The sequence below is a fragment of the Pezoporus occidentalis genome, unplaced genomic scaffold (genome assembly GCF_034315485.1).
Source record: "Pezoporus occidentalis ecotype Australia unplaced genomic scaffold, CSIRO_AGI_Poc_V1 ctg393, whole genome shotgun sequence".
Taxonomy (NCBI): domain Eukaryota; kingdom Metazoa; phylum Chordata; class Aves; order Psittaciformes; family Psittacidae; genus Pezoporus; species Pezoporus occidentalis.
Genome location: NW_026915717.1, coordinates 211205 through 221877, shown reverse-complemented (window position 1 = coordinate 221877; position 10673 = coordinate 211205). Strand labels below are relative to the sequence as shown.

General features: G+C 66.0%; 1 protein-coding gene across 1 annotated transcript; it reads right to left on the bottom strand.

The window, feature by feature from the left end:
• Positions 1-1131: 1131 nt before the first annotated feature.
• LRRC71 (leucine rich repeat containing 71) lies at positions 1132-9695 on the bottom strand. The gene is made up of 10 exons (XM_062632704.1): positions 9455-9695; positions 9246-9362; positions 9023-9154; positions 8838-8913; positions 7957-8031; positions 7772-7840; positions 3574-3733; positions 1348-1431; positions 1187-1273; positions 1132-1137 (listed from the first exon to the last, which is right to left on the bottom strand). The coding sequence occupies exons 1-10, from the start codon at positions 9549-9551 to the stop codon at positions 1132-1134; spliced, it is 903 nt and encodes a 300-aa protein (XP_062488688.1). The 5' UTR covers positions 9552-9695.
• Positions 9696-10673: the final 978 nt, after the last annotated feature.

Below are 10673 nucleotides of genomic sequence, written 5' to 3'. Positions count from 1 at the left end.
CACGACGCCCCCCCCCCCGGCACCTCCATCCCGAGCCGCTCCAGCCCCTGCTGCCCGGGCCCCTTGGGCTGCTCCTGGCGCTGCTGCGCTTCCAGCGCCGCCAGGAAGGCTCCGAGGCCGCGCTCGGACACGCGGTTGTCTGGGGGGGGACGGGGGGGGTCAGAGCCCGCAGCGGGTCCCGGTCCCGGTCCCGGTGCCCCCCCCCCCCCCGCACTCACGGTCCAGGCTGAGGCTGCGCAGGGAGCGGTTCCCGGGCAGCAGCGCCCGCGCCTCCAGCAGCGCCCCGGGGCCGCCCGCGCCCGGCAGCGGCTCCGCGCCCGCGCTCGGCTTCTGCGCGCCCGGCTTCGGCTCCGGCGCTGCCGGGGAGCGGGCACGGGGCTGAGCCGGGGCGGGCCCCAGGAGAGACCCGGGACCACTGCGACCGCGGCCCCGCTGAGACCCCCCTGTGCCCCCCAACCTCATCCTGCCCCTGACCCCCTGTGCCCCCCAATCTCATCCTGCCCCTGGCCTCACTGCAACCCCCCCCTGTGCTCCCCGGCCCCATCCTGCCCCCGGCCCCACTGTGCCCTCATCCTGCCCCAGTCCCACTGTGTCCCCAGCCTCACCCTGCCCCTGACCCCCTGTGCCCCCCAGCCCCATCCTGCCCCCGGCCCCCTGTGCCCCCAATCTCATCCTGCCCCTGACCCCCTGTGCCGCGCCGTGCCCCCCAACCTCATCCTGCCCCCGGTCCCCTGTGCCCTCCAACCTCATCCTGCCCCTGAGCCCCTGTGCCCCCCAACCTCATTCTGCCCCCGCCCCCCCTGTGCCCCCAACCTCATCGTGCCCCCGGCCCCCCTGCCCCCCCCCGGTGCCCCCAGCCCCATCCTTCCCCATCCCCACTGTTCCCTCCGCCCCTCGCAGCCCCTCTCACGCTTCTTGCTCTGTTTGAGCTCCTCTTTCCGCTGCGGTTCCTGCAATGGACGGGGCAGGGGCCATGAGGGCGCTGCCCCCCCCCGCGCCCCGCGGCGCCCGACCCCGCTCTCACCTTGCTCCTGGGTCCGGCTCTGCCGGGCCGGGCCGGGGCCCCTTTGCTGCCCGCAGCGGGGTCTCCGCGGGGCTCGGGCTCCTTGGGGGGGGGGAACAGGGACGGGATCAGCGCTGGGACCCCCCCGGATGGGACTTGGGGGGGGGGGGGGGGGGTCCTCACCGCACGGGAGCGCCCCAGGGCCCGGGCCAGGAGCAGCCGCCGCCGCTGCGCCTCCTCCTCGGGGCTGAGCGCGAAGGGCGCCAGCACCTGCGGGCAGCGGCGGGAGCGGGAGGGGTCCGGGGGAGAACCGCGGCCGAGGCACCGGGAGCGGGGGCACCCACCTGGGCCAGCGCGGAGGCCCCGGCGTCACCGATGTCGTTGCTGGCCAGGGACAGGGAGAGCAGGGAGCGGTTCAGGCGCAGCCCCTGAGGGACGGGATGGAGCCGGGTGATGGGTGCGGGGGGAGGGTGATGGGGGGAGGGTGATGGGTGCGGGGTGATGGGTGCGGGGTGATGGGTGCGGGGTGATGGGTGCGGGGTGATGGGTGCGGGGTGAGGGTGATGGGTGAGGGTGATGGGTGAGGGTGATGGGTGAGGGTGATGGGTGATGGGTGCGGGGTAAGGGTGATGGGTGATGGGTGACGGGTGCGGGATGAAAGGTGATGGGTGCGGGGTGGTGGGTACTGGGTAACAGGTGCGGGGGATGAAAGGTGCTGGGTGCGGGGTGATGGGTGACAGGTGATGGGTAATGGGTGCGGGATGAAAGGTGATGGGTGCATGGGGGTTAGGTACTGGGTAATGGGTGCGGGATGAAAGGTGATGGGTGCAGGGTGGTGGGTACTGGGTGCGGGATGAAAGGTGCTGGGTGCGGGGTGATGGGTGACAGGTGATGGGTAATGGGTGCGGGATGAAAGGTGATGGGTGCATGGGGGTTAGGTACTGGGTAATGGGTGTGGGATGAAAGGTGATGGGTGCAGGGTGGTGGGTACTGGGTAATGGGTGCGGGATGATGGGTGACAGGTGATGGGTAATGGGTGCGGGATGAAAGGTGATGGGTGCATGGGGGTTAGGTACTGGGTAATGGGTGTGGGATGAAAGGTGATGGGTGCAGGGTGGTGGGTACTGGGTAATGGGTGCGGGATGAAAGGTGCTGGGTGCGGGGTGATGGGTGACAGGTGATGGGTAATGGGTGCGGGATGAAAGGTGATGGGTGCAGGGTGATGGGTACTGGGTAATGGGTACTGGGTGATGGGTAACGGGTGCGGGATGAAAGGTGATGGGTGCTGGGTGATGGGTGCGGGGTCATGAGTGATGGGTGCAGGATGAAAGGTGATGGGTGATGGGTACTGGGTGCGGGATGAAAGGTGGAGGGTGCAGGTACTACATGCTGGGCCTGCATATGGTGCTGGGTACTGGGTGCAGGGTACTGGGTGCAGGGTGATGGGTACTGGTGATGGGTAATGGGTGCAGGGTATGGGTGCTGGATATGGGTGATGCATACTGGTGCAGGGTGCTGGTACCGGTCGCTGGCACTGGATGATGAGTACTGGTGCAAGGTAATGGGTGCAGGGTGATGTGTGCAGGGTGCTGGCTGCAGGATGTTGATGCCAGGTGCAGGGTACTGGCACTGGGTATTGGGTGCAGGGTGCTGGATGCAGGATGCTGATTCTGGATGCAGGGTATGGCTGATAGTGCTGGGTGCGGGATGCTGGATGCAGGGTATGGCTGATAGTGCTGGGTGCGGGGTGCTGGTTGCAGGGTGCTGGATGCAGGGTGCTGGTGCTGGGTGTTTGTTGCAGGGTGCTGGGTGTTTGTTGCAGGGTGCTGGGTGCAGGGTGTTTGGTGCAGGGTGCTGGGTGCAGGGTGCTGGGTGCAGGGTGTTTGGTGCAGGGTGCTGGATGCAGGGTGCTGGGTGTTTGTTGCAGGGTGCTGGATGCAGGGTGCTCGCTGCAGGGTTCTGGCTGCAGGGTGCTGGGTGTTTGTTGCAGGGTGCTGGGTGCAGGGTGCTGGATGCAGGGTGCTGGATGCAGGGTGTGCAGGGTGCAGGGTGTTTGTTGCAGGGTGGTGGCTGCAGGGTGCTGGGAGGGTGTTTGATGCTGGGTGCAGGGTGCTGGGTGCAGGGTGCTGGGTGTTTGTTACAGGGTGCTGGGTGCAGGGTGCTGGGTGCAGGGTGCAGGTGCAGGGTGCTGGGTGCTGGGTGCAGGGTGCTGGGTGTTTGGTGCTGGGTGCAGGATGCTGGGTGCAGGGTGCTGGATGCAGGGTGCAGGTGCAGGGTGCTGGGTGCAGGGTGCAGGTGCAGGGTGCTGGGTGCAGGGTGCAGGGTGCAGGTGCAGGGTGCAGGTGCAGGGTGCTGGGTGCAGGGTGCAGGGTGCAGGTGCAGGGTGCTGGGTGCAGGGTGCTGGGTGCAGGGTGCTGGGTGCAGGTGCAGGGTGCTGGGTGCAAGGTGCTGGGTGCAGGGTGCAGGTGCAGGGTGCTGGGTGCAGGGTGCAGGGTGCAGGTGCAGGGTGCTGGGTGCAGGGTGCAGGGTGTGCAGGCACAGGGGCACAGGCCCCGCGGCCCGGTGCCCACCTCTGCGATTCGCTGCGCGCCGCGGTCCCCGATGCGGTTGAAGCTCAGCACCAGGGACTCGAGGCTCCGGTTGCAGCTCCCGGGGGTCGAGAGGCTCCTCCCGATGCGCTCCGCGGCCGCGGCCCCGATGCTGCAGCAGCGCAGCGAGAGGTGGCGCCACCTGCGGCAAGGAGCGGAATGACAGCGCCCGGGGCGGCGCACCGGGACCCTGCAGCTCCGCACGGGGACGCAGCGACAGCACCCATAGCGCTGCACTGGGACACAGCGAAAGCACCCATAGCGCTGCACTGGGACACACAGGGACAGCACCCATAGTGCTGCACTGGGACACACAGCGACAGCACCCATAGCGCTGCACCGGGACACACAGGGACAGCACCCATAGCGCTGCACTGGGACACACAGGGACAGCACCCATAGCGCTGCACCGGGACACACAGGGACAGCACCCATAGCGCTGCACCGGGACACAGCGAAAGCACCCATAGCGCTGCACTGGGACACAGCGACAGCACCCATAGCGCTGCACCGGGACACACAGGGATAGCACCCATAGCGCTGCACCGGGACACACAGGGATAGCACCCATAGCGCTGGACCGGGACACACAGCGACAGCACCCATAGCGCTGCACCGGGACACACAGGGACAGCACCCATAGCGCTGGACCGGGACACACAGGGACAGCACCCATAGCGCTGGACCGGGACACACAGGGATAGCACCCATAGCGCTGCACTGAGACACAGCGACAGCACCCATAGCGCTGCACTGGGACACAGCGACAGCACCCATAGCGCTGCACTGGGACACAGCGAAAGCACCCATAGCGCTGCACTGGGACACACAGGGACAGCACCCATAGTGCTGCACTGGGACACACAGCGACAGCACCCATAGCGCTGCACCGGGACACACAGGGACAGCACCCATAGCGCTGCACTGGGACACACAGGGACAGCACCCATAGCGCTGCACCGGGACACACAGGGACAGCACCCATAGCGCTGCACCGGGACACAGCGAAAGCACCCATAGCGCTGCACTGGGACACAGCGACAGCACCCATAGCGCTGCACCGGGACACACAGGGATAGCACCCATAGCGCTGCACCGGGACACACAGGGATAGCACCCATAGCGCTGGACCGGGACACACAGCGACAGCACCCATAGCGCTGCACCGGGACACACAGGGACAGCACCCATAGCGCTGGACCGGGACACACAGGGACAGCACCCATAGCGCTGGACCGGGACACACAGGGATAGCACCCATAGCGCTGCACTGAGACACAGCGACAGCACCCATAGCGCTGGACCGGGACACACAGCGACAGCACCCATAGCGCTGCACTGGGACACACAGCGACAGCACCCATAGCGCTGCACTGAGACACACAGGCATAGCACCCATAGCGCTGCACTGGGACACACAGGGAGAGCACCCATAGCGCTGCACTGGGACACACAGCGACAGCACCCATAGCGCTGCACCGGGACACACAGGGACAGCACCCATAGCGCTGCACGGGGACACACAGGGACAGCACCCATAGCGCTGCACCGGGACCCTGCAGCGACAGCACCCAGAGCGCTGCACTGGGACACAGCGACAGCACCCATAGCGCTGCACTGGGACACAGGGACAGCACCCATAGCGCTGCACCGGGACACAGGGATAGCACCCATAGCGCTGCACTGGGACACAGCGAAAGCACCCATAGCGCTGCACTGGGACACAGCGACAGCACCCATAGCGCTGCACTGGGACACACAGGGACAGCACCCAGAGCGCTGCACTGGGACACACAGCGACAGCACCCATAGCGCTGCACCGGGACACACAGGGACAGCACCCATAGCGCTGCACTGGGACACACAGCGACAGCACCCATAGCGCTGCGCTGGGACAAAGCGACAGCACCCATAGCGCTGCAATGGGACTCAGGGACAGCACCCATAGCGCTGCACTGGGACACACAGCGACAGCACCCATAGCGCTGCACTGGGACACAGCGACAGCACCCATAGCGCTGCACTGGGACACACAGGGACAGCACCCATAGCGCTGCACCGGGACACAGGGATAGCACCCATAGCGCTGCACTGGGACACAACGAAAGCACCCATAGCGCTGCACTGGGACACACAGCGACAGCACCCATAGCGCTGCACTGCGAAACACAGGGACAGCACCCATAGCGCTGCACCGGGACCCTGCAGCGACAGCACCCATAGCGCTGCACTGGGACACAGCGACAGCACCCATAGCGCTGCACCGGGACACAGGGACAGCACCCATAGCGCTGCACCGGGACACACAGGGACAGCACCCATAGCGCTGCACTGGGACACACAGGGACAGCACCCATAGCGCTGCACTGGAACACAGGGACAGCACCCAGAGCGCTGCACTGGGACACACAGGGACAGCACCCATAGCGCTGCACCGGGACACAGGGACAGCACCCATAGCGCTGCACCGGGACACAGCGACAGCACCCATAGCGCTGCACTGGAACACAGCGACAGCACCCATAGCGCTGCACTGGGACACAGGGACAGCACCCATAGCGTTGCACTGGGACACAGGGACAGCACCCATAGCGCTGAACGGGGACACACAGCGACAGCACCCATAGCGCTGCACCGGGACACACAGGGACAGCACCCATAGCGCTGCACTGGAACACAGGGACAGCACCCATATCGCTGCACTGGAGCACAGCGACAGCACCCATAGCGCTGCACTGGGACACACAGGGACAGCACCCATAGCGCTGCACTGGGACACACAGGGACAGCACCCATAGCGCTGCATTGGGACACACAGGGATAGCACCCATAGCGCTGCACTGGGACACAGCACACAGTGCATGGACCCTATAGCTCCATACTGGGACACACAGTCCCACAGTGCCAGCACCATATAGCTCTGTACTGGGACCGCATAGCTCCATAGTGGGACATACAGCCTCATAGTGCCAGCACCATATAGCTGTACTGGGACATAGAGACCCCCAGTGTCAGTACTGTATAGCTCTGTACTGGGAATATCTAGCTCCATACTGGAACCATACAGCCACATAGTGCCAGTGCTGTGTATCTCCATACTGCCTTGTCCCATATAGCTCCACACCAGGACCATATAGCCCTATACTGCTGGGCCATATAGCTCCACACCAGGACCATATAGCCCTATACTGCTGGATCCATACAGCTCCACACCCGGACCATATAGCCCCATAGTGCTGGATCCATACAGCTCCACACCAGGACCATATAGCCCCATAGTGCTGGATCCATACAGCTCCACACCCGGACCATATAGCCCCATAGTGCTGGATCCATATAGCTCCACACCAGGACCATATAGCCCCATAGTGCTGGATCCATATAGCTCCACACCAGGACCATATAACCCCATACTGCTGGATCCATACAGCTCCACACCAGGACCATATAGCCCCATACTGCTGGATCCATACAGCTCCACACCAGGACCATATAGCCCCATACTGCTGGATCCATACAGCTCCCCACCAGGACCATATAGCCCCATACTGCTGGATCCGTAGAGCTCCCCACCAGGACCATATAGCCCCATACTGCTGGATCCATACAGCTCCCTACCAGGACCATATAGCCCTATACTGCTGGATCCATACAGCTCCACACCAGGACCATATAGCCCTATACTGCTGGATCCATACAGCTCCACACCAGGACCATATAACCCCATACTGCTGGATCCATAGAGCTCCACACCAGGACCATATAGCCCCATACTGCTGGTCCATACAGCTCCACACCAGGGCCATATAGCCCTATACTGCTGGATCCATACAGCTCCACACCAGGACCATATAGCCCCATAGTGCTGGATCCATACAGCTCCACACCAGGACCATATAACCCCATACTGCTGGATCCATAGAGCTCCACACCAGGACCATATAGCCCCATAGTGCTGGATCCATACAGCTCCACACCAGGACCATATAGCCCCATACTGCTGGATCCGTAGAGCTCCCCACCAGGACCATATAGCCCCATACTGCTGGATCCATAGAGCTCCACACCAGGACCATATAGCCCCATACTGCTGGATCCATACAGCTCCACACCAGGACCATATAGCCCCACACTGCCTGGGCCCGTACAGATGTTGGGGCTCGGCCCAGCTCGGACTCACAGGCTGCCGGTGCCCATCAACAGCTGGAAAGCGGATTCAGGCAAAGGATTCCCCTCCAGGCTGAGCGTCCTGCGGAGAGCCCATTCCAGCGCTCAGGATCCTCCCTGCCCCCCCCACAGGCCTTAATGAGCGCTAATGAGGGAGCGTTAATGAGCGCTAATGAGGGAGCGTTAATGAGCGCGTACCGCAGGCGGGAGCAGCGCGTTGGCAGCGCCGCCAGCACCGGCAGCAGCGGCTCCGGCAGCGGCACGTTCCAGAGGCTGAGGGGGGACACGGCGCCATCAGGGTCCAGATGCGGGGGGGGGGACATGGGGGTCCCGATGCCATGGGGGGGGGAGATGGGGGTCCCGATGCCATGGGGGGGGGGAGATGGGGGTCCCGATGCCGGGGGGGGTCATGCGGGTCTCGATGCCATTGGGGGGGGACATGGGGGTCCCGGTGCCATGGGGGGGGACATGGGGGTCTCGAAGCCATGGGGGGGGGGACATGGGGGTCTCGATGCCACTGGGGGGAGGACATGGGGGTCCCGATGCCGGGGGGGTGGACATGGGGGTCCCGATGCCATGGGGGGGGGACATGGGGGTCCCGATGCCATGGGGGGGGGAGATGGGGGTCCCGATGCCGGGGGGGGTCATGGGGGTCTCGATGCCATTGGGGGGGACATGGGGGTCCTGGTGCCATTGGAGGGGACATGGGGGTCTCGATGCCATTGGGGGGAGGACATGGGGGTCCCGATGCCATGGGGGGGGGGAGATGGGGGTCCCGATGCCATGGGGGGGGACATGGGCGTCTCAAAGCCATGGGGGGGACGACATGGGGTTTTCGAAGCCATGGGAGGGGACATGGGGATCTCAAAGCCATGGGGGGGGACATGGGGGTCCCGATGCTATGGGGGTCTCAAAGCCATGGGAGGGGACATGGGGGTCTCGAAGCCATGGGGGAGGACATGGGAGTCTCGAAGCCATGGGGGGGGACATGAGGATCTCAAAGCCATGAGGGGGGGACATGGGGGTCCCGATGCCATGGGGAGGGCATGGGGGTCCCGCTGCCTGCACCCCGCACTCACTGCAGCTCCTGCAGCGCCCCCAGCGCGGTCAGACACTGGCTCAGGACCCCCAGCATCTCCTCCTCGAGCTTCCAGCCTGCGGGACACAGGGACACAAGTCCATGGAGGGGGGGGGTTGGCCCTCCCCGCATTCCCAGCGGGATCCCAGGGGTGATCCCAGGCTCTCCTCGCCCCCCAGGACCCACCTCGCAGGAACACGGCGCGGACGCTGCGGGGCTCCTCCTGCTCCCGCTCCACCTGGATGCGGGGCTGGAAGCTCCGGTACTTGCGCTCGATGCGGGCCAGCGCCTCCTCCAGTGTCCCCGCAGGCGGCTCCGCTGCGGGACCGGGACCGGGACCGGGGGGTTCTGGGGGTGCTGCCAGCACAGACCCCCCCCCCCCCTTTAAACCCCCCCGGATCCCGCTCACCGTCCGCAGGGAAGCTCGGGGCCGGCCGCACCGTGACCCGCGGGACATGGGTGATGCCGGCGCGGGCGCAGAGCTCGGGGAAGTCCCGCTCCAGGGCACCGGAGCACTGGAACCCCTCTGGGGCAGGGCAATGGGGGGGGACATCAGGGGGTCCCTCGCAGCACACACACACACACCCCCCCCCAAGCCGCTGTGGGGCCGGGGCTCACCTGGGCCCTGCTCCCCCTTCCTGCCCGCGCTCTTCGTCTCCTCCTCCGTGGCCACCAGCGCCTTCTCCCTGGGGGCACGATCGCTCCTGCGCCGCATGACCCACGGCTGGGGGGCACCGGGGGGGGGGGTCAGCGGCTCCCCCCCAGCACCCACCGGATACCCCCGTCCCCCGGCTTGGGGGGTCCCGGTGCGGTCCCGAATGTGGGTGAGGGTCGCGGGGGGAGGAGCCCTGTGGGGTGGGAGGGGGTGCCCCAGGGATAAGGGGTGCTCGGGGGTGTCTCTGGGGGGGGGGGTCCCTAATGCGGGTGAGGGGGTCCCAGGGCCCTATGGGGGTCCCTATTGGGGTGAGGGGGAGTCCCAGGTCCTTATGGGGGTGAGGGAGGGTCCCAGGGTCCTGTGGGGGTCCCTGTGTGGATGGGAGGGGGGGTGTCAGGGATGCTGGGGGGGGGGGATGACCTGGGGGATCTCGATGAGGGTCCACAGAAGGGGCAAAGGGGAGTCCCAGTGGATGGGGGTCCCTATGGGGGTCTCCAGGGGGTGATGGAGGGTCCCAGGGTTGGGAGTGGGTCCCTATGGGGGTCTCCTTAGGCGGTGAGGGCGGTTGTACCAGGCCTGGTGCCTATGGGGCTGCGGGGAGGGGGGTGTTTCTAGGGCGCAGGAGGCCGCATAGGGGTACAGGGGGGTCCCTATGGGGGTCTCCTGGGTGCGGGGGTTCCCTATGGGGTGCGCGGGGTCCCTGTGGGGTGCGGAGGGGTCCCTATGGGGTGCGGAGGGGTCCCTATGTGGTGCGCGGGGTCCCTATAGGGTGCGAGGGTCCCTATGGGGAGCGGAGGGGTCCCTATGGGGTGCGAGGGTCCCTATGGCGTGCGGAGGGGTCCCTATGGGGTGCGGGGTTCCCTATGGGGTGCGGTGGTTCCCTATAGGGTGCGAGGGTCCCTATGGGGTGCGGGGGTCCCTATGGGGTGCGGAGGGGTCCCTATGGGGTGCGGTGGTTCCCTATGGGGTGCGAGGGTCCCTATGGGGTGCGGAGGGGTCCCTATGGGGTGCGAGGGTCCCTATGGGGTGCGGGGGTCCCTATGGGGGTCGCGGGGGGAGCCCGGGGCCGGCGGCGACCTCGCTCCTTGGCAACGGAAAGGACGCGAGGGGCGGGGCCGCGCCTGCGCGGGGCGGAGCCGGTGCTGAGTGGGCGGGACCTAACGAAAAGGAGGCGTGGTTTGT